At 43.8% G+C, this 27587-nt stretch overlaps 1 protein-coding gene across 4 annotated transcripts; it reads right to left on the bottom strand.

Moving 5' to 3' along the window:
* Positions 1 to 1591: 1591 nt before the first annotated feature.
* On the bottom strand, positions 1592 to 26672 carry HNRNPR (heterogeneous nuclear ribonucleoprotein R). 4 transcript variants are annotated; one of them, XM_068150935.1, is made up of 11 exons: positions 26548 to 26672; positions 19928 to 20096; positions 17535 to 17653; positions 17008 to 17115; positions 16247 to 16360; positions 9771 to 9947; positions 7500 to 7635; positions 6196 to 6401; positions 5323 to 5472; positions 3238 to 3359; positions 1592 to 3055 (listed from the first exon to the last, which is right to left on the bottom strand). In XM_068150935.1, the coding sequence occupies exons 1-11, from the start codon at positions 26620 to 26622 to the stop codon at positions 2443 to 2445; spliced, it is 1989 nt and encodes a 662-aa protein (XP_068007036.1). In that variant the 5' UTR covers positions 26623 to 26672; the 3' UTR covers positions 1592 to 2442. The 4 variants fall into 4 exon arrangements, with proteins under 4 accessions (XP_068007036.1, XP_068007038.1, XP_068007040.1 ...); XM_068150937.1 differs by having other exon boundaries at positions 19928 to 20093; XM_068150939.1 differs by lacking the exon at positions 19928 to 20096 and having other exon boundaries at positions 26548 to 26668.
* Between the last annotated feature and the right edge of the window lie 915 nt (positions 26673 to 27587).

The raw sequence follows: 27587 nt of genomic DNA, 5'->3' as shown, positions 1-27587 counted from the left end.
AGAGTCACAGAATGGTAGGGGTTGGGAGAGTGCTTTAAGTTTGCTTCCAGTTAGGCTCCCTTCACAATGAAATATTTATTGGCACTACAGGTTCTGCTCAGCACCACAAAAGCTATGTAATGACTCTAAGTCAGTCCTTGTATTAAAACAGAATTAGAAGCCAGATTCTTACCCACAAGCCTGAAACCCAGGCAACACCCCCCTGACTTCTCTGCTCAAGTAAGGAACAGAGAGGACAGGATTTGGTCCTATTCACTTGATAATGTTTAAATCAATTGAGGCAAAACAAAAACAAACAAACAATCCACCCCCAAAAATAAACCCCCAGAATCCAAACAGGGTTTGAAACATACCAAATAGGAATTTTGAAAAGCACTTTGGATTACTTATGACCAATTTGCAAAGGAGGGGCAAACCCATTTTTGAGAAGCAGGTAAGACATCCTCGCTTCAGTTCAGGTCAAACCATGCAGTCAGGTACCAGCCCCACAACAGTACAGCGTGGGAGACTCAGCTTTCACTTTACATTCTGACATAATACAGTTGAGAGACACCAGACAGGAATAGAAGACAAAGGGAGGAGTATGACCACTGAAGTTTAACTTCCTCAACAGCCTGTGTTTAGAATGCTGTAAATCAGGTATGAGCAATGTATCTGATTTGGGTATTTAGAGGTGCAGCAATAGTTTTCTTTAGAGCAAGTTTAGATCCGTTTGTTTCTCTCTTTTTCTTGAGAAGAAAATGTTCTTCATTGGGGTACAGAATGGCTCAGATGCAACAGAAGAGCAATGTCATGACCTGCCAGTTAAAAATGACATCTGGGAATGTCCAAGACAAGGGTCAAAGCAACACATCATACCCCAATCGTGTAGCCAGTAATGCCCCCAAAAGGTACTGGGTTGGTTTTGTTTTTTTTTGAGCAGCCTTTATTACAAGGCGTGAAAATTCTAAGGCAAATTGTTCATCATGGCAGAACATCAAATTAAAACCACCAAGACAGAAATAAGCAGAATACGGAGAGTTACGTTTGTGTGATCTGTAGCAGGAGGTTTACTGCGCCACAGGACCTAAGTCACCATTCTCACTCCTAGTCAAATGTTCTCCTAAATTAGGCTAAGGTTCTGGAGATCAGACCCACGTCTCTGTTTGCACACTGAGTGACAGGATAGAGCTGGATCCTAGCACGAGAGCCTCGGGAGGGCCTCCGCAGCACAATCAAAAGAACAAAATTAACACCATTGTAGGCTCTGCCTCCTTCTCCACATTGCATTGGAAGATTAAATTAGATCTCTGTGAATGTTTGGATACATTTCAACACTTAAAGGGGAAAGGAGAGAAAAAAAAAAACAAATAATCAAATTAGCTTCAAAATTAGATGCTGGTAAGTTACTGAACAGCAATTAAACAAAGAGTGCCCCGTGGGCCGGCTGTGACCTCTCCTACTTCTCAGAGTCTGGTATCCGCAGTGCCACACGTTGGAAAGCACAGGAAATTTTGCAGGGATTTGATCACTCACATAGGCAGTTTAGACTTTGAAAGCAGTTCCCAATGAAAGAATGTTTTAGGACACAATGGAATTTGAAATAGGTAAATGTTTTCAATAGATTTTTGAGTTTTATTGAAATCTTACATGAACAAGAAATTGGAAATACAATCACATCAAGGAACAAATTGCCACGGCTTTGACGTTGTTGTTGTTGTTGTTGTGTTTTTTGTTGTTGTTGTTTTGGTTTTTTTTAAAGCCAAACAGATTTTTTTTTTTTTTTTTGTAGGGCAGATTTTCAAAAAGGTGTGAAGTTATAACAATTTAAAAACACAGTTAACCTACTTCTAGGAATGCAAAACATACAATCATGTTATTTTTTTTTTCAATACAGGAGGAAAAAAAAAAAAACCCCAAAAAAAAAACAAACCTTAAATTTGTTGTAATTTCTTAAAACTACTAAGACAAAGCACTAGCTTTTACTTTTATGTACAGCATACTCCTATGTAGTCTATCCCAAATAAAAAAAAACAAACCAAAAAAGGAACCAAAAGAAAAAACAAAAAGGGAAAAAGAAAGGAAAAAGAAGGGGAAAAAAAAAACCAAACCAAAACAAAACCAAACCTGTCCAAAACCAGAGGTTCTGCAAAATCATGATTGAACAGTGTGCCATTCCTGCTTTTAAACTGCTAAAATGAAGCCTAAAATGATAAAAGCGTTGAAACCCCCTCATGGAGTTCAGGAATTCTGCAAGCCCAGGAACGTCCAAGTGCGTTATGAAAAAAACAAAAACAGAAACCTAAGAGCCTGGAGTATATACACGAGAGAGATTCTTCAGCCAGCACAGGTGGCAGCCAATCGCTACGGAAGGATGAACATTAAGCCAATTTTGTTTTGAAGGATGTAGAGCTAGAACCAATTCTATCTTTCCGATACCCTCTCAAATCCCTCCTCACTTGTCTACTTCCACTGTTGCCCATAAGTATCCTGATAAAATTCCTGGTTGTCATTATTGTAACCATAGTTACCGGCATAGTCACCACCTTGCTGGAGCGGCTGCTGAGCGATGGGTTGGGAGCCCCAGTTCTGCTGGTTGTTGGTCTGGCGGCGCTTGGAATCGGGCTGGTTGTACCCATCTGCCTTTCTCTTGCCTCCTACGTTGCCCCCACGGTTGCCCCTGGCTCCGCGAGCACCGCGTCCTCTCTGCTGCTGTGCAGGACCCCCTCTCCCACCCCTGGCTCCTCTCGGCGGTCCCATGGGTGCCCCCCTCTGTGAATAGCCAGCTCTACCTCTTGGTGGTGGTGCTCCCCGCCCCCTAGGTGGTGGAGGGGCACCTCTCCCACCCCTTCCTCCTCCTCCTCTTCCTCTTATAGCATAGCCATCATCGTAGCCGTAATAGGGATCTTCGTAGCCACCACGGTAGTCATGATAGTCATAGCCATAGTAATCATCATAGTAATCTTCATAGCCATAGTAATCTGGGGGGTAGCCATAGCCACCTCTGCCTCCACGGCCTCTGCCTCTAATAGGAGGTGGCATGCGAGGTGGAGGATAGTAATAATAGTCTTCATACCTAGTAAGAGAAAGAAACATGCAGTTACTGATCTTCAGAAGGCTCCCAAACACCAGCAGACATTTCCTCTGGTCCATTAACAATACCCAACATGGAGAGCAGCCCTTCAGGCTCCTCCAAACTAGCTCCCCTCTGACAGCAGCACCCAGTCTGCAGCGGGTAGCACAGGAAGGGACACTCACGCAGTGCTCCTGGAGGCCTGTCTGGCTGCCTGACGCTCTTTCCTTTTCTTGTCCGGTGGCTTTGCTAACACTATTTCAATTTCTTCCCCTTCTATCTCTTTCCCATTCATTTCATTCATAGCCTGTAAAACAATTAAAAGAGAAACATTTAACAACTTCTTTCCATTCAAAAGGAAGCTAAAACCTACTGAAAGAAACAAGATGGAGATGGTTCGGCTGCTCCAGGCCAAACTATGCCGCAGGCACAGCTCCTGTGACACTTCAACAAGATCTCAGGCAGCATTCTTTCAAGGCCCACTGTTTTCAGCAGTTACAGAAACAACATTTAAGTAAAAAAAATAGACCTCTATCTCATAAGGTAAAGGAATAGGATTAAAACATGGTATTTGTTTTCTAATCAGACATACTGCCATCACTTTATGTTCTTATACCCTCTAGAGAGTGCTCAGACATGCAGGGAGGAAGAGAGCACTACTATATGCAGGCTACCTAGCTGGCTCAGTGTGCTGCATGAGTGCCTCTGACGAAATCAACTATTGCTGAGGATTGTATACTTAAGGACAAAAACAGTGTTACTGAAACCCTGTGATATCCTCATGGGAGGCCAGTATCCTCCAGCAGAAGTGATGTCATTTGTCTCAAATGCAGACACAGAGACCACCACACACATACCTGCTCTCCCCCACAGTTATCTGCTTGACATTTAACATTTCCAGGTATTACCGCTTGCATTAACACAAACTTTCCATGTCTGTACAGCTATATGCCTCAAGAGCATGAGGGATCATGGTTATTTATTTCAAAGAAGGCATGAAGATAAGCAGGCACTGGAATCAGGGAACCAATTCCATGCATTCTAGTTTCCATTAAAAAACAACCAACACAGCCATATACAAAAATCTCTTGTCAAGTTCACAAACAAACGTAGTAGCCATAAAGCAGTCATAGGGGGGGAGATGGGAGAGCATTCCAAGTGGTGGTCCAGGTAGTACTGCAGAGAGGAGCATCAAAAGATGCTCTGCTGTGCTGTCTTTGATCTCTCTCCTCTGCTACAAGTTTTCAGCTGCTCTTAGACAAGAGCACTCAGCAGTAAGGTCTGCTGGGCAGGGACTGGAGGATATTTAAAGACACACTACAACAAACCATGGTAGAAGGTACTGCTGACTTACCCTCTCTGCTAACAAGTTCTTACTCTCTTTTGAACATGGTCTAAACCTACCCAAAACAGACTTCAGCTCCATTAAACGAGTGGCATTCATCCTAAAGCCAAAGTCAAGAGTATTCTAAACCTTCTTTGCGTGGGTAGGAAAATGTTAAGTGATTAAATTGTTATAAAAAGCTGCAAACAGTTGACTAAAGAGCCTTGGATCTGGGTAGCCACATACATCACATGCACAGTGCTAGCTCAAGACACCCAGGTGCAGAACACTTCCTCCCCTCCTTCTCCCCCCCATAAATTATGGATTTAAAAAGCCCATGGAGTCATTTCTATCAATTTCAATCCACTGAAGTACAAGCAGGGATTCATGACCTTCAGCTGCTCTTAGAAACAGCAGAAGATGCCTTTGGAGCGTACAGTAACGACCTCCAATGTTTATGAAGTCTTTTAAAGGAAACCTTGGAGGGAGAATGCAGAGTTAAAAACAGGCAATACATTAAGAGAGCCTGCTAGTGCCATTCTTCTCCCCTTGTAATTTCTGTTCAATACTTCTGGCACTCCAAAGCTACACACAGCCTTTTAACAGGGGTCTTGGAGAGACAACCAATACCTTCTGTCTGTGTTTCCTCAGAATAATTGACTAGGTTGGGTTTTTTCCTCTTCTCTAGACTCCTGCACTGGTCTATAGCTCTTTTCCAGTCTACTTGTTAACTTGCTACAGTTTTGTCCTTTGCAAGTCTCACATCCTCCTAGCTACTGAAATCATAGGAACAAAATCATTAGTGTTACAGTTGTCACAAGGGGAACCCTATCACATGGGCTCTACGAATGTCTTAGAGATCTTCAGTCTGAAGAGAGGTCTTTAAACCACTCGTACAAAAGAAACTGCTGACATCAATCTAGCTGGGAAAGACAAATCAACCTACCTTCACTGCTGCACCTCTGTCCTCAAAATGAACAAAGGCATAATCCTTCAACTTCTTTACTCTTTCCAGCTTTCCAAATTCAGAAAACGATTTCTCAAGAATTTCCTCTGTCACAGTAGTGGCCAAGTTTCTTACAAATAAAACTTTAACCTGGTGAAGCAAACAAAAAAAACCAAACCAAAACCATGAGAATGAAAAGACGCAATCTCCAGAAGTCAAACATGAAAGGAAACTTAACAAACTGGTAAGATGTGATTGCCTGACTCTCTGAATCCAAGTTCTGGCTGACCTTGGGAATTCAGTACTAGTTTTAAAACCACCACCAAACCCCAAACCACCCCCCCCACCACCACCTTGTAGTTACCTGCATGAAGTTCCTACAACTTCTCTCCTTCCACAGATTATTTTTTTCCCCCATGACCAGAAGAATATCCAATTTTGATTTGCTGTTTCTGGGATGCTACAAATCCCAGTAAAATTTTAGTAACAGGTCAAGAGCAGCAAAGGATTATCCCAGAACACAGGAATAAAACGGAAGTCGTTCCCTATGCTGCACTTCACCTTCACCTCACCCTAGCTACAATTTGGCAGGATACCCACCTCGTGTTCATGAGCAGCCTGCTGTGCCAAGGCAGGGCAGCCCTGCACACTACCAGTTCAAAGGTGAAGGGCAGCTTACACCAGCACCTTCCCAACAGCAACTCACCTGCAGTGCTCAGACCACCCTAGCTTGCCTGGTTCATTACAAGAATGCCCTCTAATAGCTTTTTCTGCCTCAAAACTACTATTGCTTAGCTGGAGCAAATCCTTGTCACTGTGGCACACAGCCATTTGTCCTGAAGCACAAGGGCATCCTGTTCAGTCTTTATTTACCTTTGCCATGACTTCTGGGTCAGGTTCCTCTACTGGATCAGCCCATTCCACCGTCACAACGTTTCCCCAGACTTTTACTTTCCCGCTCATCAGGCGGCGGCGAGCTTGAGCTGCTGACTTGTGATCCTCGTATTCCAAGAAGCAGAAACCTCGATTCTTCTTCTTATCATCAGGTTGATGATACAAGATTACATCCACCAAACCCTCTGAAAAAGAAGTCTTTAGTATTCAGCTTCAAAAGGAAAAACAAACAAACAAAAGCAAACAAAACCCAATCCAGAGCCTGTTCTAAAATGCCTTCCCTTGCTTTTTGTAACACACAGCCTTCAATCTAGCTGCTGAAAGCAGGATGGAGCAGAAGAAAAGCAACCCAAATAACAGCTTTCCATCCAATTCACTCACAAACAGGCTATCCAGCAGGTGAAACTCTCCAGAATGAACTTACCTGACCATTAGGCCTCGCAAAACACCAACCTGAACAGTTCACACTGTGTAAGTTTCCTGTATTTTGTTTTAGCACTTCTACATTTTTGAGAAGCAGTCAGCATTACTATGTGGCATCACTCCTGCCTCCAGGGGAAGCTGCAAAGAATTTCTTCCACATTTCTCCAAAGAGGGGAGAGAACTAAATTAATGTTCACCTTCTGTTTTCACCACTTCCCTGAAGTACTTATAAATAGCAGTCCTTAAAAAGAAGCAGCAAGTTAAAACTCTCCTACAGGAGCAAAAGCCAGTGACCAAGAACCTCATTCTCTCATTTAAAGTAGAAGCATCCTTCTGCTGTCACTGAGCTGACATCCCTTCCTCCTACTTGCTGCATACACTGGGGAATAAGACTGATGGATTGGGACAGAGATTCATCTGTCATTAACTATTTCTGCAGTAGCATTCCCTTCATTTGGCACTCCCTCCACCCCATCATTTATCAGTATGTTTATTTGAGGCTTCCCAAACACTTCTCAGCTGTGAAAGCAGAATCTGCTGCAGATCCAGCTAGGAATGCACAACCCTCAACAGGAAGCTGCAACAGGTAACACAATTAGGACCTTCACATCTTCTCTGAGTTCATTTGTGCTGTTTCCATCTCAATTTGTAAACCTACAACAGCATTCATTTAAGAATCTGTTAACCAGACCTGAAGGATACCTGAGCTATAAAATTTCTACCAGACAAGAATTTGGCATCCAACCTGGGAGCAGTTTAAATGAGAGCTAAACACCTCTGTCAAATACCCAGACCTACAAAACAAAGGACCTGAGGGGTATTCTGGGATCAATGTTCAACTCTCACTGAGAAAGTCTTACCTGTGACTTTATTGAACTCTTCCAATATGTTTTCCTTAGTCTTGTTCTTTGGAATTGACCCAACAAATAACCTGTTGTTAGCCACAGAGATGCACACTCCAAGGTGCTTCCCAGGACGGATTTCATAATTGTCACACTGAGAAAATAAAAAGCCATTCATTTGCTTTACCCACAGCAATCTGGATAAAAAGAGCCTCAAAATTATCAAATCAGCTATTTGCTTCATCATCCACCACTTTTACACACAGCACATGGCAAGAGGATTACTAAAACTGCAGGTCTGGGGTCTGCTTTCCCTTGGAAGAACACTGCCAAGCACAGGAATGTCCAAAGGTCTAAGGGAAAGCTGCAAAGAAACTGATAGAGAAGGAACAACCCTGAACATCCAAACTGCACAGCCTCAACTCATTCACCCACTGCTTGTCCCAGATGTGAGAGACCTTCCTAGTCTGTGACTGCTTCCTGTGCTGGGGCTCAGTATCAACTGTTGCTGCTGTTATTAAGAAGCAAGCACAGAGTATTAGAGATCCTGGGAGCTCTCCAAGAGCTTTCAGCACTGAGCACCTTTGCTGGGAGATACTCAAGTCTCCATCAGTGCATGACCTTGATCCCACCACCACCTCCCAACCCTGAAGCAGGGACCTTGCAAATGCTAGAGGCCTTTGTAGGTTTTCTGTGAAATTTAAAATTTCCCATTTAAATAACCTGAGCCCACTGCTTCAGACTTGCACCCACAGCTGGATTCCCCTGAACACCACCACCCTGATAGGTCTTTGAAGATATAAGGGTTCAGCTTAAAAGAAAGCAAACAAAATAACCCCCCTATAAAACCCCTTCAGAACACACATCACTTCTGGTTTAGGTAGGATATTCAACCACAACCTTAGAGAATGGACATTTGATCACCAGCCAGCTCCTGAAAATCTCACCCAATTCTTTAGGCTGAAAACTTGGTTTTTTTCTGCTTAGCTGAGGCACAGCCATGCAGATGGCAGCACAACACTGTCACTAAGCTTCGTACTTGAAAAGAACCAGGCCAACATTAAGCTACCACAGGCCAAACAAGATCACTTTAAGGAAGACAAAAACATTTCAGAATTTTGCTTCATCTACAAGATTTCAAATGTATTTTTCTGAAATAAAATGTCACCATCAGTAGCAGATCTCTTGCTACATCTCCTCTTACTTCAGTACCCTCCCCTTCATCTCCCTCTATCAATAAAAATTTAAGGTAACAGCTCTGAGCATCTTCTATCTGGTCAACAAAAAAATAAAATGAAAGTTTCAAAACAATTTTTCCTCCTTAGTGACATTAATTGATATCCCACCACCTTCAAACACTGAGTCCCAGAGGCAATCAGCTGCAAAAACATTCAGGAAACACACAAGTAGGTCCTAGAAAGGAAAACAGCCTCAAGCATGGACAGACCACTTCCAGCCCCAGAAATGCCTAACAAAACTGCAACTGTTTCCAAGCATAGGAAAGTATCTGAGGCACAAATGCCAGAACAGTTAGAAGCAGAAAGCCCTTATGAAGCCTTTACAATACAGTAGGAAGCACTTCAAAGTTTGTCCCATAGCTTCACTAGGTGTTTAAGTCTCCCCCACCCTCTCTCATACAGCTGAATTCTCCTAAGGCAAATGACAAAGAGCATTTTGCCTGATTTGCTTCAAAGTGCAAGCAGCATTTCACAGCCAACCCCAAAACCTTGTGAGACACACTTTGATCTGCCTAATTCTGCTGGCTCCTCTCAGGCAGAGGCAAGGCCAAATGCAGCAGGGCGCCAGTCAGGCTGCTGTCTCTCATGTTAACTCTCTTGGGCTTGCATTGTGTCCTTTGCTAAGCCACCTCAGCACAGCCTAAGTCAGGTGTCCACATAGTGAGCAGACCTCATGACTGCCACTGGAAAGAATTAAAGGGCATTGTGAACCGGAACAAGCAAGTTAGAGACCTCCTCCATGGCAGCAAAACAAAGCACATTCAATCAGCTCTTTTCGTAGGAAGGATGATAAAGAGCAGGGGAGCATTTTTCCAGTGGTAATCATGTAAACTGTTCCCAGGACCACCAGGTACTCCAACAGACTGCAGGAGGCTACAGCAGAGTGTGGTCCTAGAAGCAGAACATTATTGGAGGGTATCACATTAAGGAAGTTAAAGTGAGTCTGTTAATGTATGCTCTAATGAAACGCTCCAAGACTTCATTCTTTGAGAGATCACCAACCTGCTTGCTACTTGCATTATCTTGGCCAACCTGCAAGTAAGTTACTCACCAGTTTGACTGCTTCCTGTGCTGCATCTTTACTACAAAAAGTAATGAAAGCATAGCCTCTGTTTTGGCCAGAAAGAGGATCCATCATGAGGCGCAGGTCCCAGATGGGGCCAGCCTTCTCAAAGAGCGGCACCAGCTCATCTTCATACAGGTCTCGGGGAATCTTACCAACAAAAACCTAAAAAGGAAGAGGACACTTAAACCAAGCTTCTTCCAAAATCCAGACTTACTTTTAACACTTGGAAGTTCCTGGGAAAGGAAGACCACTCCAGTATAAACCACCACAGCAGCAACACTGTAGCCATGACTGCAGCCAGCATTAGTGGATGCCCTACCAAGACTAATACACCTCCTGCTCTCAGTACTGGGTTTCACCTATGGAAAACCTGGGTTTGTAACTTGTATTGAAGAAACATTTCCACCACTGAAGAGTTAAATGGCTCTTACCTGGTTAGAATTTTGGCAATTAAAAACAAAGACCTTACAGGCTACCTAGCTGGGTATGCAGGTTAAGGCAGGTGGAGCACTTCCTTGCTCATCTGAGTCACTCTGTAATTCAATCTTCACTAGAAAGCTACAGAGACAGAAGAAGTCTGAACAAATCCTTACATTGCCCAATGCACATTTTCAACTTCTAATATACACTGCAGTCTTATTTCTAGTCTGCATTTGTTTCAGCTTCCACCAATAAAATGTTTGAATAGCAGAGAAAACCTGGAGACCTCTTGTAGCTTGCACAGAGCAATGACAACAAACTGTGGTAAAGGTCTGGTAAGGAGCTGAATCTCTTCAGCTGAGGCAGGTCTGCACCCCCTAATCATTTAATCATTGCAGCTCTCCTCTGAATTGTCAAAAGCTCTGAATTGCTAATACAAGCAAAGTATTTCAAACCCCCATAAAGATCAAATTCTATTTATTTTTAACTTGGAAAAAATTTTTGCATTAAAGCCTTGGCCATTCAAAGCCAGTCACAGCTGGTGCTGAAGGACCAGCAGACAATTCAAAGCTAAAGGCACCTGGAATGGCCACATAAGCACTGACACCAGCAAACCCTTGAAGAGAGCTTGATGACTCCCATTTTAGAAGTGTGAAAAACAAATTATTTTTCCCCCAAAAGGAAAGCTAGAACCTTTAGATGCCTTAAATTCAGCTTCCAGAACACTACCTGCACTTAGCTTAGCCTCTCTGAGTTCAGTGTGAATGCCAACTGACCAAGATTTATTTGCTACTGGGGGGAAAAAAAGGAAAGTATTTATCATACTGAGTGAAAATGTAAAAGCAGAGCCAACAGGCTTTCCTCCTGTCACCTCCCCAGAAAGTTCAGAAATCCCTACAGAACAGTAGGGATTGTCAGGACATCACAATTCCCTTTGTCATCCCATCTAGAACATTTAATGCCAAAACCCATGAACCCACGTGCAGCTTTCACAGACAAAACAGATTGAGGCCATCATGGAACACACAGCACAAGAACTCCAAGTTGCTACTGACACTGTCAGCTGAACTCTCCACAAACTGTAACTGTTTAAGTCAGCCAAATGTAAGAAATCCACATTATGCTGTCTCAGATGCCACCATCTCCAGCAGAAGCTGAAGGTGACACATCAGAAGAGAAGGCTGAAGGAAAATCCCTAATCCCAATCCCAATCCCAAATCTACTTTCCCAGCTATTTATCAATGATTTATCACCCTAAACATTTCTGACTCCTCCTTCCTTTCCACAGTCTCTTCAGCTCACTCTATAAACATTAGACCATGGCCAATGCCACCATACTTCTCTGCCAGTTCATGCAATACACCCTGGAAACCACCATGAGGAACAGAACCAACAATCTCCTCTGAATCTATTTCCACCTGACCTCTGCTGGAGGCTGCACTGGGAATAGGACTATTCAGCTCTGAGGCACTCACATCCAAGTGGACCTGGTCTGAACCTGTAAAATTTACTATGTTCAGGAACACAGGGTCAATACCAGGCAGGACAAACAGCAGGTGAACATCTCACAGGGGCCAGAAGAAACACCTGCAGTGCCTTTGTTTTAGATGTGTTGAAAGGCTTGAATGAAGTCGCTGAAAACCAGGTGAGTTACACTGGAGTGAAGTCCAGTGGGTGGCCAGTCACTACTGGTGTCCCCCAGGTCAGTTTTGGGGTCACCCTTGTGTAATGTCTTTATCAATGATCTGGATGATCAGATTGAGATTCAGCAAATTTGCAGATCACACCAAATTGAGTAGGAGTGTGATCTGCTGAAGGTAGGAAGGCTCTGCAGAGGGGCCTGGACAGGCTGGATCTGTGATAAAGGTCAGTTGTATGAGGTTCAACAAGGCCAAGTGCTGGGTCCTGCATGTGTCCCTCAACAAACCTGTGGCCCTGGCACTGTGGAACACAGTTTAGTGGCCACAGTGGTCTCAGGTTGATGGTTAGACTTAATGATTCTATGAAATACCAAAGAATGCAAGTATCAGATGTCAGGTTTTCTTTTTCAGTTCCACAACATGAGTGCTGTGGAAAGCCTTTGGAACCTGGCTCTGTCAATGAACCAATGTCAGACATTTTGTCTCAGCAGGAGGTAAGTGCAGCACTTCTGGGTCTTTGTTGTAATCTCTGGCCCTACGACTTCTTCCAGTTCTGCTTCCCAAAGGACTTGTACAAAAGTACTTCATTTTACTTCTTATTACTGTTTTGGATTGATAATGCCAAGTCTTAACTAGGAAACAAGTGAATTACACTTTCCTGAACACCTCTGTAGAGCATTACTGAGGAGTGCATCCCCCTCTTCACTCTAGATGATGGGCCCTTCAGTAGTCTCAACAGCTGAGCCTCTTCTGTGTGCAGCACAAGCTACAAGCAGTGTACTGCAGTGCTGCAAGAGCTTCTTCAAAGCCCATCCTTTCAGTGGTGCTCTTCATGTACTTTGAAGTCAAACTTCCCCAAATATCAGATTTAAGGGCTAATTCACATAGGCCACATGACTGCTTCACCTCATCTCAATCTACAATCTTCAAAAAAGAGGAAAATCCTTCTGGCACAGTGCAAAGATTTGGAAGCCCCACAGCTCTGTCCCTACAAAGATGATGTTTCTCATATACTCACCCAATACATTTCAGCTCTGAAAAGGACATGCAGCAATCCCTCCACTGTCTACAATCCAAGCTGCCATACAGACATCAAAGCTTGATCATCATCTTAGTGCATTATGGGCAAGCAATCTATTTGCAGAGTTTTCAAGTTTTTATTTCATGTCCCTGATAAGCACTGCCATAGCACTGCCTCAGCAGTTTCTACTTAATCTTGAGACCCATCAGTAACACTGAAACCAATCCAGCCATCAGTACAGACTCTAGTTGATCACAGAATCATAGAATGGTTTGGGTTGGAAGGGACCTCCAAAGCTCATCTAGCCCAACCCCCCTCTGCAGTCAACAGGGACATCCTCTACTAGATCAGACTGCCCAGAGCCCTGTTGAGCCTCACCTTGAATACCTCAAAGGATGGGCCCTAAACCACCTCCCTGGGCAACCTGTTCCAGTGTTCCAGCATCTTCCTGGTGCAGAACTTGTTCCTCACATCCAATCTAAATCTGCTCTTCTCTTCTTCCTTCATGCCAGCTGCACTGTGCCTATTCTGAGAAGGGTTTTCCCCCAGCCCCTGTTATTGTGGGGCAGAGGGCTGGTACCTTACAGTTATCAATGAAGCCTCCTGTTCTTCACATCATGCCTTAAACGTTGGTGTATCAATTTACACCAGAAGGTGAAGGATGGAAATCAAGAGCCACATCAGTCACTTCCTGTGCTGCTGTAGTACCATTAGCCTGGACAGGACCATCTGCATGTTAACTCCTCCTTGCTTGCAACTGAATTTAATGAAGCATTTCTAACATTTGATTTCCTTGTCTTGTCTGCACTTGATCTCAAAAACTTACTGCAATTGCTACGTAGATGCTACTGCTGCCTGTGCTGTGCTCCCTCCAGCGCTGCTGGACTGGGTTTATTTTAAACCCCAGCAGGACAAGGTAAAGTAGTTGCATCTAAAAAAAATTGTTAAGATATTAAGAATTTTTTTCAGCATTTCTTACAAACACACCTCAGTAAAATAATACACTACAATTAGCATAGAACAAGCTCACTCAAGCAGAGCTTCAGAAGTCCTGCCAATCATCAGTTACTAAGTTTCAGTCTAATCAGTTCCTCTCCACCATTTTCATCTGTGGAATATGAATAATTTCTTTAGAAACCATCTTTACTGTGACACTGCTGAGCATCTTCTTGACAGCACAAACAAAAGCTTCAGGCATCCCAAAGGAGGGAAAACTAACCTATAAACTGAAAGACATCCAAGGAGTTGATAATTTTCTTAAAGCTCATCTGGTAGTTTACAGAAAAAGCTCCAGAAGAGCTCCTGTTTCAAAGGCAAGTCACTAGGGAGACTGAGAGCATTCAAAACAGCTAGAGCAAGCCAGGGAACAGGCTGCTAGAGCCCAGAGCCTTGCAGAACAGGTAAGAAGGCAACATACAACTCAAGCATTCCCATGACCAAACCAAAGACTGCTCAGTTTGCCAGCAAGAAGCACAGCTTGAGTCATGATCTTGAATTCCCAACGATGCTTCATGACCAGGCCTTGACTTTTGGGAGGGAAAAAAAATTGTTATATCTTTGAAACTCTTCTAACCATCTTTAACTTTAGAAAGAACAGGTGCTGTAAATGAAGGTAAGGAAAGGCAAGGGCTCAGTTTTGGGGTCAATCTTGTTTAATATCTTTATCAATGATCTGGATGAGGGGATTGAGGCACCCTCAGCAAGTTTGCAGATGACACCAAATTGGGTGGCAGTGTGCATCTGCTTGAGGGTAGGAAGGAAGGATTTGGCCAGGCGGGATCCATGGGCCAAGGAGGTTCAACAAGGCCAAGTGCTGGGTCCTGCACATGGGTCACAACCTGCCCATGAAAACTCCAGGCTTGGGGCAGAGTGGCTGGGAAGTTGCCTGGTAGAAAAGGACCTGGGTATGCTGAGTGACAGCAGCTGTAGGGAAGACTTCACTGTTCTGTACAACTCCCTAAAAAGAGGTTGCAGTAGGGTGGGGGTTGGTCTCTTCTTCCTAATCTTGGGTGATAGAAGGAGAGGAAATGGCCTGGAAATATGTCAGGGGAGGTTTAGGTTGGAGATCAAGGGAAATCTTCTTTGCTGTAAGATCAGTCAGGGATTGGAAGAGGCTGCCCAGGGAGGTGGTGGAATCACTGCCCTTGAAGGTATTCAAGAAATAAGTAGATGTGGCACTTCAAGATGTGTGGTCGTGGAGGTGCTGAGTAGAGGGTTGGATTGATGACCTCAGAGGTCTTTTCCAACCAAGGCATGATTCTATGAAAGGCAGAGAAAAAAGTATCTTAGAAATCTGAAGCAAAACCTGTACAAGCCCCTCAAGGATAGGCAGTTACCAAAGACAGAATAAGGAAAGAAGGAAACAACAAAGAATTGCTTCCATTCTCATCCCATAAACATCTCCAAGAATGTGGCCTCACTATAAGAAAAATGCTTTACATTGGAAATGTTTAAATATAATGAATGCTCAGCTTTAGTATCAGTTGGAAGTGACCCACAATGGCCATCTGGCCTTACTGCCTCACCACTTCTGAGCTGATCAAGGTCAAAGCACATCACTGAGGGCATTGTTCACATGCTTCCGAACACAGACAGGCTTGGGCAGCAACCACCTCTCTAGGGAGCCTGTTCCAGTGTCTGACTGTGCCCTCAGTAAAGAAATGCTTCCTAATGTCAACAGACAGTGTAATTAGGGAACACTTTATACCATTACATAATCACCCTGGCAACACCATTAAGTTGGTAAACAACTTCTATGCCACCTTTCTGAACACAGAAATGTAAAGCTTTACACCAGAAAACAAGCTGCAGGGTCTCCTTCAGTGTGGAGGTTTGACTGCCAATCCATGCAAGCAGCGAGGATCTTTTCATGTAGATTGAAACAAAAGCAAATAAACAATTCCTTAGTAATGACTCATCTCAGCTGTCCTCTTCCAAACTTTGTAGGAGTATCTTTATACAGCACTCAAGTCCTGCGACCTTGTCACTGTCACTTAAATTCCATTGATGATGTAAGCAAAGACCTTCTAATCCCACTTTTGTCTAGCTCTACAGCCATCCCCTACACTGGTCACTTGTTAAGTGATGGGCCATAAGCTTCAGGGTGGGCTATCAAGTCTGGCAATTTACTGATTTATTTTACATTCTAACAAGTTTGACATAGCCTTTCCTACTGCATTCCACCTGCTTCACCCCTCTCAATCTATTATCTGGCTTTGGAAGAACACTGAGGACTAAGACCGATGAAGAGACACACACAGAAGAATGCTTTCCTCGACAGTAAGCTTTTACTTGTATAATAATTTGGTTTCAAGTGCTTTTTATGTATCAGATTGCACAAGCATACAAAATAACAACCACAGCAGTCTGTAGATACTAACCTCTGTTCCGATACCAGGCTGCACACCTGAATATACAGTATCTGGAGGAGGACCCCCATATTTCCTCTGTCCTGTAGTTACATCCAAAGTGTAACCAGTCCTCTCTAGCAGAGCCTGAAAAAAAACAGATGTCACATTAGTTACCAGGGAGGGATAGGAGGTTAAAATACAGCAACTGAAGTGTCCTAAGATAAGAATTTATCTGCTTCTTACCACACTTGATAACAAGGTATATACAGACAGAACCTACAAAAAAAACGTTGTTCTTGGAGTTTAAAACAATCACCACCACAAACAGCTACACTTTTCTCATGCTTCAAGATCACTGAAAAGAGCTCCTGTTTCTTTTTCCCTATTCCCCACTTCAAATGCAGTACCCCAAGAACCCCAGCACACCAGGCCCTTCTTTTCACCCCCTCTGTACTTAGGGGTTTTGCACAACAGAAGTGTTTCTTAACACAACAGTAACTTGCTGAAATGTCCCATTAGTAGTTTCAGGAGTACATAAAAGCATTAATAAAAAGGACAACTCAGACCATTCTTACATAGATACCAATGTTTTCACAGCCCTTAGGGAACATTCAGTTCAGGCATTTTGGCAATTGTGTCATCAGGAAGATGTGCATTTCAAACAAGCTCTCTCTTCTGAATCACTACCATGCACACATTTCTTTCAAGTACCCAGGCAGTACCGATTCTTTGTAAATGCATTCAAAATCACTTGTCTGTGCAATCAGAATCAGAGTTCTTCTAAATGTTACCTTGATCTTTGCTTCATCTGGTCCCTTCGTCGACTCCTGTACTTTGCTGCCTTGTTTCTCTCTTTGCCTGTAGGTCTTCATAACTCCACATAAAAATGCACTTTTGTTCTGTAGATACAATTTACAGAATAATTCAATTGTGTGTATGACAAGCCCTCAGAATCCTGAATCTTACACTCCATACCATGAAGCCACTACATCAACCCAATGCAATAAACCAAATGGCAACAGAATCCTTTAGAAAAAACACAACAATTCATTGAGCAAACTTGCCAGACTGAGAGAAGGCAGACTCCATTTTTACCTTCCGTCCTCAATTGCACACTCATTTTTGTTAGCTGGGAGCTTTTGCTTTGCACTCAAATACCTCCACATTTAAGGCAATTCTTAACAACAGGCTTGCGATTTGGGTTCGAAACGTAAGGACAGAGCAACATCAACGAATTTCTAAGTTACAGCTCTCCTCCCAGTAGTGCCAGAACGCTATTTAGACTGAAGTGCTCACACTCCTGGAGCTCTCACCTTACCTGTACATGCGACAGGTCACTTTCTTTAAACTGCTGTAATACAGAGAGGGCTCCTTCTTCATTAAATTCCCTAAGAGCATCAATTGCTCTTTCATCAAGATCGACATAAGCTACCAACCCTAAAAGTTAAAGATAAAGAAGTTACAGATTTCTATCGAATTCCATGGAAACTAAGAACTAAGCAGTTTGCTTTTAAAAATCAAAAGTTACGTTCCATAGCAACAGAATTATACATTTAATATCATTACATATTCCTACACAAGTATATGAAAGAACATGAGTACAACAATGAAAAAAAAGTTAAAATTAAAATGTATATTCCTAAGCACTAACTGATGTGCAAGGTTGTACCCCACGTGTAACAGTTTGCTAACCTGCAGGACCCCAATCTGCTACATAAAAGCAGCGTTACACACCAGGGTTTGAAACAGTGAATTCTGGCTCACTTCTAATAATTTGGGGTTTGTCTTTCACTTAAGGTTCACTCTTCCTTTTTTCTGGCATGGAGCTAATCTGGAGTAAGCTGACATGTGAGCGTTGCTGGTGTTCTACTGCCTGTGACAAGGAGCTGGCAATCAAATACCTAGGAAGCTCTACCCCACAAAATATTCAGAAGTAGGATTGTTTGTTCACTCTTTCCTCCAACTTCAAAAAGCAAAAATCAGTGGACTTCCTGCAAGTATTAAATAGTATTTTGTTTTCTCTTTTAGCCATTTTGTTGCTTTATGCCAAGAGCCAGAACTCAAAAAGAGATCATTTCGAGCCCTGCTATGTACCCAAAAAAAGCTAAATGTTAATTTTACAGGTACAGACTCCCCCAAGAAACACTGGACCAGTTCTGAAGCACTTTTTTTCCTTTTTAAGGGTCTTTCCTTATGCACTTGCACAAGCTGTGGAGCATGACAAGTCTAGCCTTCGAGATTTGCACTTTTTAAACTACACGGCAAAGTTTAGAAGAGATACCAAGAACTCCACACGCTTTGCAACAGCTTGCTCTCCAGAATACACAGATTGGTCAATTGTACTTCAGTTCAAAAATGCACAGTAGTGCCAAGCCCGAGGACTACATTTCAGAAGTGATCCTGCATATTGGAAGGCACCTGTATCTTTCATGTAAGACCTCAGGAGATTAAAAATCTCTACATTCAACCCCAAATTTAGCTCAAAAGTAGTGTGCTTCACTGACAAGCCCCTGCACAATGCAAACATCTTCAGTGTCATTAAGGAAGCTGAATAAATGTTTTCAGGTTACTCATGCAGTGTAATTCTACTAAGTAGTCAGATTCTGGGATGAAAAGCTTTTAAATCCCTTGAGAACTCCTCATAACACAACCTAACTGCAACACGTGTTAGAGCCCCACAAGTTCCTCTGCCCAGGCACTTACACCTTCTCTCAAACCATCAAGTGCACATCACTGTGACCCACAGTTAGAAAGTGTCTGTCTAAAACTAATGAAAGCTTGATGAAAGCTCACTGTGAATGATTTCCAAAAGACACCACCCACGTGAGCCAGAGCATCACACTGGAGATTGTTAAGGTATTGTTTTTGAACTGCCTTCACTTGATCAGTGCAATTTTGACTCTTTTCAACAAAAACTGTCATCTTGCCACCAAGGCATTCAAGATCAGCACATAGAGCAGTGCTACTGCTTTGTGTAAATCTGTTCACAGAACACACTCTGAAGAGGAAAGGGAAGCTTCTGTCTATAGAACAAAATCATAAGAAGGTTACAAAATCAAAATAGAAAAACCTTTGTATGTATAAAGAAACCTTACTAAAAGTTGCAGAGACACTTGCTACCAGCAAGGCATTACTCAGTTTGCTAGATAGCTTAGTCCTCAACTTTGTTGAAAAGCAGTTTGTGTCAAACTGAACATTTCAGTGTAATAACCAACATGGATTAAACTGTCCACTCAGAACTGGAGAGAACAAAAAAATCCACAGGCAGACTCAATTCAAATGTAGTCCCAGGCAAGACAAGCTAGCTGCTTCCCTCACTAAGTCATCTATCCAGCCTTTCAGTGTTTAAGAACCACTGTGAGGAGTTGACAGTAGAAAAGTAAAAGCAAAATGATGATTTGGATTGAAGGAAATAAAAATAATAAATCAAAGTACAGTTTAGTATGCTCCAACATACATGTTTATTTGACAGCGTCTAGGAAACTAGTGCTCTGTGCCCTAAAGCGACTAAGATATCACATTAAACACTAAGGATGCGTCAAGTATTAGTCAATGTCAAACCCAATTTGCCTTAAGGGAAGTCAAAGTAGCAAAACATTCAGAGCTGCACAGATCAAAAACAATGAATTTTTAAACCTTAATCTATAAAAATTGGAAAATGGTATGCCCTCACTTTCATAACCAGTCAGAAACAAGAAATGCATATTATACCTGTCTGAAATATTTCATCAAGTCTCTCTGCCACCTTCTGTGGGAGGCCTGCCTCTATCAGTGTCTTGTAGTGTTCTGTGTGAGTTACACTGGAAGTATCCATTGGTTCTTCCTCTTCTTTTAACTGTACCGCATTACCATTCACCTGATTAGCCATTTTATTATGCTGCTGGAAAAAATTCAGGAGCTATATTACAATAAGCCAGAAATAACTAGTTTGTAGGACAATGCATGAGTTAACTAAACTAATTTGTATACATGCTGCAAATGACCTGTATCAAAAGTTTTACTTAATACTTTTTTTTTTGGATGCAGCTGATCTAAAGTTTCAAAAGAAAAGTACAACTCTTCATACTGTGGCAAATGTACATGGAAGGATTTACATCATCTTAAAAAAATGGACTTCATGTACATAACGAGGTCTAAACTTTATCTGCTGGTTTGCAGGAAGTCAGCTGGTTACCATAGCAGCTAGAATGTACGGGGACACGAGAACAACATCCTTCAACCAGAATCAGAAGAGCTCTAGCACTATTTGCATTCCCCATTCCTCTACTTTCAAAAACAATCATTTAAAATGTAGTGAACACAAAGCCCTGCAGGGTAGCTTCACGTACAAAAAATGTCAATACTTTCTGCTAATTTTCCACTTTCTTGGCTTGGTGCCATGTCTTCCTTCAAACCCAGGGTACTGCACAGGACTAGCCAAACACTTTCTGATGGCACTGTCAGAACTCAAGGAGGACAGGAGGAAAATTGCACTTAATGCACATTGGAATTTGTAGCTGCAACTGAACTGTTTCCACGTTTGACTCAAACAGGAGCTCTACAAATCACAGCTTGTTATTTTACAACATATAACTTAGAGGTTTACAAGGAAGCCATGACTGCAGCATCTTTAGTTCATATATGAATCAAAAGACTTGCTTTCAGAATTAGTAAACTGATTCCAAGTAAGTGCACTGAAAAATGCACAAAGATATTCTCAGACAATTCCAGTGGGCTTTGCCCAATTCATTAAAAACAGTTCCAATTTCTCAAGTAGCCAGCCAGCTGATATTTGGTAGTCACAAAATAAAAAGGCTGACAAGAGACAATTCAACTACCCAGCAGAGAATATTAGGATGATCAGCTGTTAAGTTCAGAAATGAAATGAGGCTCAGGCTTTAAAAGACAGGGAAGAAGTCAATGATCAGCAGCAAAATGATACCCAGATGGACATATGCAGCATGGTGGGAGCAATGCATCAAGTACTGGAATACAGGTATGGAGATGATTCAAGAACAGGGTTTTTTTAAAGTGCTGAAGCCTCAAGCTATTTACTATGCTGCAAAGTGAACCTCCAAACATAACCACACCTCTAAAGTCACTTCTATGCCCATCCCCTTCTAGGCTACAGCTCAGGAACTTTTTGGAAGATCTCCTATGAAGCTCTGCAAGCTTAAGCAAAGGAAAAGAAAAAGAAATAAATATATATTTTTCTTCCAATAGAAAAGTCATAATTTCACTAAAACTGTCTTGGCTTGAAGGGCAATTGTAGAGACACCCAAGAGTCTCGCACTGCTTCTCTGTCAAACGTCACATTCTTTGGAAATTAATGAAGGAGCAAAAGGAAGGTCTTGGTAGCTACCTAGCACATAGGTGTACACAAGCACACACACACTGTTATTTGACAAAGAAATTCTTCCTAACCAATTCAGTCCACTTAAAAGCAACCATGACTATGGCTTCATCACAACAACAAGAAGCAGCCACCTGAAGACTACAGTAATGTTTACCTACAGCTATTAACGGCACGCTCAAACCACCAACTGGACATGAATTTTCCATAGGTTACAAAAGTCATGGAAAACAAAATCAGCAAGATGTCTGCTTGCTAGATTGCCCCTGCAAGACCTCAAATATGAAACAGGGCAGGGGGGTTCAGTTCAACTGAAAATGCTCCAAGTGCAGAAGCATTCTCAACCCCTCTTCTCAAAAATGCACGTACAAAAAAGATAGTGTGCAGTATTTTGGTGTTTGCCTTTATACTGCCTTCTAAAACCAACTACTTACACATATAAGGTCTTCTCTGTACAACAAATAAAAAACAACACAAGACCAAAAAAAAAAAAAGAAAAAAACCAAGCAACAAAACAGCCTACCAAGAACTGTGAGGCTAAACTAATACCTAAAGCACCTTCTAAACTTCAAAAGCTTATGGTAGTGCTCCCAGACATGGGGTTTTTTTCCTCCCAATTAGCTTTGAAGTGTCACATACTCCAAAGTTTAGCACTGTTCTCAGTGGTCCCTACAGCTGAACAAAAGGCTGAGCACTATTCTGAAGAAACCTCTCATCTGCAGTTCAGTAACTCAAACTTCTGTCCGGGAAGATTTGCAGCCTAGCAGCATGAAAAGGTATCTACCTTCATCACAAACTACACCAGTGTCTGCAGCACTACCTAACCCCTAGGTGTCGGATTACTGCACAGGACTACAGCTGATCAAATGCTTTATAAAGTAAGCTTCTAGAAAAGGTAAATTAAGCCTCAGCATTTTAGTTCACTATTGTTTATTTTGGGTTAAGAATTAGTACCCTCATAAAGAGCTAAAATCAAATGCACGTTCGCCAGCCAGAGAAGTTCACTCTGGGTGTTCAAAAGTTACCTATTTCCTGTCACAGAAACATAATTTAAAGACTTTCTTAAAACAATTTATTCTAGAAATTTTTGAAGTGACATAGTTGTCAAAATATTCAGGTTCTGACAGCATCCAGAAGAAATATATATTGTTCATAGATACAGTAATAGGTTCCCTGCTGGCTTTGCAAGCTTGACCTGAAATCTGAGATTAGACTGACTTTTCTTCCTGAATGATCACCAACAGGCAAAATTGCATCTCTCACAATACTGAATCTGCACCCTGAGTTCAGCAGAGATACGTAGGTGAAAGGCACAGCTGAACAAGATCATTTGGCTCTCCCTCTAGATAACATGAGCTACACATAGCTATCAAGAGAAGTATTTTTCACTGAATTTTACAAGCAAGGAAAACGCATCATGATTTTACTAACAGTTTTGTTGTCCTCTAAAACCCATTGAAAGCAGGTTAAAGAGGGGAGTGATCCCTATGTCTGCATGGGCCCTGTGTCCATGTGACAGCCTCTGACAGGCCAGGCCACACAGAAGAGCACACACACACTCAAGTTTTTCATTTGCATTGAGCAAGTCAAGTATCTAGAAGAGAGGGGGACTGGTTGAATCAAAGAGCTTTTAAGTGTGTATTGTAAGTAAAAGATTATGTACATTAGTACCTTCGGGATACCTACGTGGTTTTAAAACATGCAGAAATGGATGACTTTAAAACAGTGTATGCAAAAACGTGCTTACCAAGTAAGCAGCAGTACTAAAGACACACTGAAGGCAACTTTACACAGGCAAGGAGAATTTCCTCTAGTACCTGAGAGGCTGACTCTCACCACCTCAGAGCTGTGTACAGGGAAAGGGAGGATTGCCTTCCTTCAAACTTCAGGCTGCTGTTGCCAACAATGTATCTCTGAAGACTATGAATACTTCCTGATGCAAAACACAGGTTTAGCCATCCACTACCTTTCACCTAGGATTCCTGCGTCTGGAAAGAGCAACTTTCGAAGAGACTAGTCCGTTTTGTTTAAGCCCTAATCATATGACAAGTAGGAGGATAAAACTACAGGTGGTTCTAAATTACCCAGGAACAACCTTCTTTTTCATGTTTAATAACTCAAATAGTCATTTTCCTAGGTGGGGATATTAAAAAATATTCTACATCTGGGCCTGTGCCTGGGATCTTGAAAACAGAAACTGGGTCTCAGCCTCAACCCAACAACCACAGGTTAAATAACCATGATGTTACTATTCCCTGCATTTTATACCATGCCTCTTAACGGAGGTTGCCACCCACAGACTATCTAAGTATAACTCCATCCAATTAATTATAAATTCACAGACTAGTTAACAAAACATGCTTAGTAACAGCTTGTATGAACAGGAATGGAAGTTTCTTGCAAAGGGGCAGTGTCTCAAACTACCATAACCAACTCCACAGTGATTATACATCAGTACTGTTTTCAGCCTTCTGACTTTTGATTTTATAGAGGAATTAAACTTATTTAGCTCATGGGCACAGGCAACATAACTAATTCATACCTTAAAAATTCTGCACCAGAGTAACTCAATTTGCTTATTCCTTCGTTTATTCCTTCTACCCAGTTTTCATGACAAGCATGAAAAACAGCATTGAGGAGAACTTTGGGTTTTTCCTTTATGTTGTTACTAGTTTAGTTTTTTTAATGAACCACAAGAAAACATACTTAGCTACCCCTTACAATTAAGCTTTAGACTTCAAGAAGGTTCTTGTCAAAACAGGAAGAAATGAGACAAACGAGTGAGGGGAAGATAAGAACTCACACTGGGAGACTAAAATGGGGATCTATTAAAGACTCACTTACTTGCAAACATAACTGGCCCATCCCTTTACCTGTTACATGAAGGCATTATAGCCAGTTCTTTTGTACCATAGCTTATCAACACAGAAAGTACATTTTAATAGCTTAATTATGATATAGTTTATTAGCATGACTTACAATAAATCTTGTTTCAAAGTTATCCAACTCTGAAGACCTTACACATTAACCGGGTTTCCATACCAGCATTTCAGTGGCAGACTCTTTAGAGCAAATGGTAGCTAGCACCCGCACCCCTCCAGCACAGAGTTCTCAGCCTTTCTCACTCCAAAACCCAATGGAATGAAAAAAAATCAGAGAACCTCTGTCATGATACTGAGCAAGAGATTAGCACAGCCCGTACAGAGACTACGCTTCAACATCTACAAAAGCAACACCAAGAGATGACCACAACGCATTGCATGTTAGCAAGGTGCACATCAGCGCTGTGAGTACACAACCCTGACTGCATCAGCAGCTTCTACATTTTGCTAGCCTGCACTGTAAGTCTGTACCTGCTTGTTACTAACTGAAGTTGTACAACCCAGACGAGCTATGAGTGGCCAGAACATCTATGTCACTCCAGTTCAAAGCAACATTTCAACGAAAATGAGCTTTGCTCAGATGAATTTCTCCTCAAAAGAATTTTTCAGCTCTTTGCCTAAGCAGGCAGGGAATGTTGTCCTTTCTGGCAAAACTAGTAAGTTGAGTGTGAGCAGGAGGCTCAAGTATTATTCCAAATATTATTTATATCTAGGCAGAAAAATTGAGCAGCAAAGATATGAAGTACTCATGGGGAAAAAAAAAGTTTCCAAGATACAAAATTATCAAGCAGACTCTGCTAGCTTGCAAACATCACGGTTTGCATCGGTGAAAAAAAAAGTAAGCAAATGACACTGCAAGATGCAGAACAGTAGTTGGATTATTTTCACTTTCAGAAGACAGGTAAAAATTCAGCGCTAAATTGTAACCTCAAAGGAAAAAAAAAAGACAAAGAAAAAAAAACCAACACAAGAACAAAACCACAACCAACCAAAAAAAAACAACAAACTCCTAAAAGCTCCGCTTCGTGAGCGTTCACATCCTTCGCAGCACAAACCGCTGGTGCGACTCTTTACCGTGGCATACAGGGTAAAGGGAATCCAAGCAACTTTTTCGATAAGAGAAGTCTGGTATAGCTTAAGTACAGACTTAGCCACGTTCAAATACCCACAGGTAACAAGGCTCCTAAGACCCAGTAACTACAGCCTCGCTTTAAAAATAACAGCAACGAGAATCGTTTATTTAAGCAGAACTTTGCAAAACTTGGTGAAGGCCTTTTTGCAAAAGGGCGGTTAAGAAAAGCAACGTCTTTGCAAGAAAATTCTAGAGTTTCTCCCTTGGAGCACTTATCAGGCGTTACTCTTTCAATAGAAGAATTAAACGCGATCTGAGCGCTGCGAGTAGGCGCACCGCAGTCTGCCCTCTCTAGAGCCAGCTCGATCACAGTATGGGCTACGCAAGATTCAGAGAGCGCTGCAACCGCGGTGCGTGTTCTACTGAAAGCTTCCTTCAGTCTCGCCCGGCACACTGCGGCGCAGGCCGGGCAGCAGCCGGGGACGCTGCCTAGCAGGACGCCCGCACCGTTACGGTATTACTGCTCCGCAGCGCCGGGACAGAATCGGCAAAGCACCGCGGACGCACCACCACTACCCCTCGCAGCAGTACCGCGAGAACAGCGCGTCCCGGCTCCTCGCCACATGCAAGCCTAATCCGCACAGCCGGACGGAGCCCGCGGCCGCGCCGCCCTCCCCATGCAGGGCCCACGCCGGGCCGGGCCGCCCCGCCGAGCCGCCCCCCCCCCCCGCCTTCACCCGCCAGGCCGCAGGGCCCGCCCCCGGCGCCAGCTCCCGCGCGCAGCCGGCCCGCCCGCTCCGCCACGGCCTACGGAGCGGACACGCCGCAGCCGACACCCCCGGACGCCCCCACCCCACTCTTCTACGCGGCGCTAGCGCCCTAGGCCCGCCTCCACCAGCGCCGGGCCTACCCGGAGCTCGCGGCTGCCCGCGCCGCCGCTGTGACGAGGGGTGCCTGCGCGGGAGCCCTCGCCCGCGGCCGCGGAGCGCCCCCCCCTCTGCGCGAGGCCGACCCCCAGTGCCCCCAGCACCTCCCAGAGACTCACCGGAGCGGGGCCTGCGCGGCGCAGCTCGGGCCCAAGCAGCGACGGCAAATGGCGCGCGCTCCTCCTTCTCCTCATGGACGGCGGCGCGACCCCGGCAACACGCGGGGTTTCCCGGAACTGTTTCCAGGGACCGCTGCCTCACCCACTCAGCAGCTCACGCTCCGAACAAGCGGCCCGCGGCGCCTATTAGACGTGGGAGGCGGGACGCGACGTTGCGCCCGGAGACCAATCAAAGGGAGGCACCATAACCAATCACACGGCTCCCTCCGCTCGGCGCGCCGGTAGGGCCGGCGCTGGGAGCACTTAAAGACGTAGCGCCACCCGTGGCCTCTGAACAAAGGGAGCGCGGCGAGTGCGCGGGGCTGTCCCGCCTCCGCCTTCTCGTGTAGCGTAAGGGTGGAGCCGGCCATAGAGCCTCAGCCCAAGAAGAGCGGGCTCGGCCGCTGTCTGGGACCGCTGGTGCGGGGCCGTTGCCTGGCAGGGTTACCTGTGGCTTTGAGGGTGAGCGGCGGGTGGAGTATCTGCTGCCCGGGTTGGGCCCTGCTCAGTCCCTCCTGGACGCTGCCTCCCGCGCTAACGCTCCCGTGCCGAGGGTGGCGGCGCGGGGCTGGCTGTGGCGCTGGCCAGGGCAGCTGTGGGCACAGGCCTTGGTGCAGAGCTCCTTGCCCGCGCTGCCGCCCGTGCCGCTGAGCGAAGGCATCTGAGGCACGGTGGGCACCGCCGGAGCCTTCCCCACCGTTAGCCAGCCAGGAGCAGCTCAGGCCCCTCTCAGGACATCGGCGTGAGGAACTGCTGCTCTGTAATTAATCTGTGACTAAATGTAGCATTCGTGATTCGCTTGACCAGGCTCTTGCTGTCCTTCCAGGAGCAGCACCAGAACTGCCTCTCCTGAAGGCTGCCTGTGTCTGAGTCTGGTTGCACCAGCGCTCGTCTAGAGCAGGGGCAACAGCAGTACGTGTTAGCTGACGTTAATAAAAGAAGCTTTTGGAACCAGAACTCGGGAGAACTTGTACAGGTGTTGGAGGTGCTCAGTCGGTCCT

The sequence above is a fragment of the Melanerpes formicivorus genome, unplaced genomic scaffold (assembly GCF_026170545.1).
Source record: "Melanerpes formicivorus ecotype bairdi unplaced genomic scaffold, bMelFor1.0.p_v2 SCAF_21, whole genome shotgun sequence".
Lineage (NCBI taxonomy): Eukaryota > Metazoa > Chordata > Aves > Piciformes > Picidae > Melanerpes > Melanerpes formicivorus.
Note: the sequence above shows the minus strand (reverse complement) of the source record. Positions and strands in the feature narration are given on the sequence as shown.

What these genes read in the sequence shown, in the direction of transcription:
- HNRNPR (XM_068150935.1), bottom strand. Translation starts at nt 26,622, where the DNA reads ATGAGGAGAAGGAGGAGCGCGCGCCATTTGCCGTCGCTGCTTGGGCCC. An exon ending in GTGACCTGTCGCATGTACAG is followed by an intron (nt 17,116 to 17,534) that starts GTAAGGTGAGAG and finishes TTGTATCTACAG; the next exon opens with AACAAAAGTGCATTTTTATG. An exon ending in AGCCTGGTATCGGAACAGAG is followed by an intron (nt 9,948 to 16,246) that starts GTTAGTATCTAC and finishes CTTCCTTTTTAG; the next exon opens with GTTTTTGTTGGTAAGATTCC.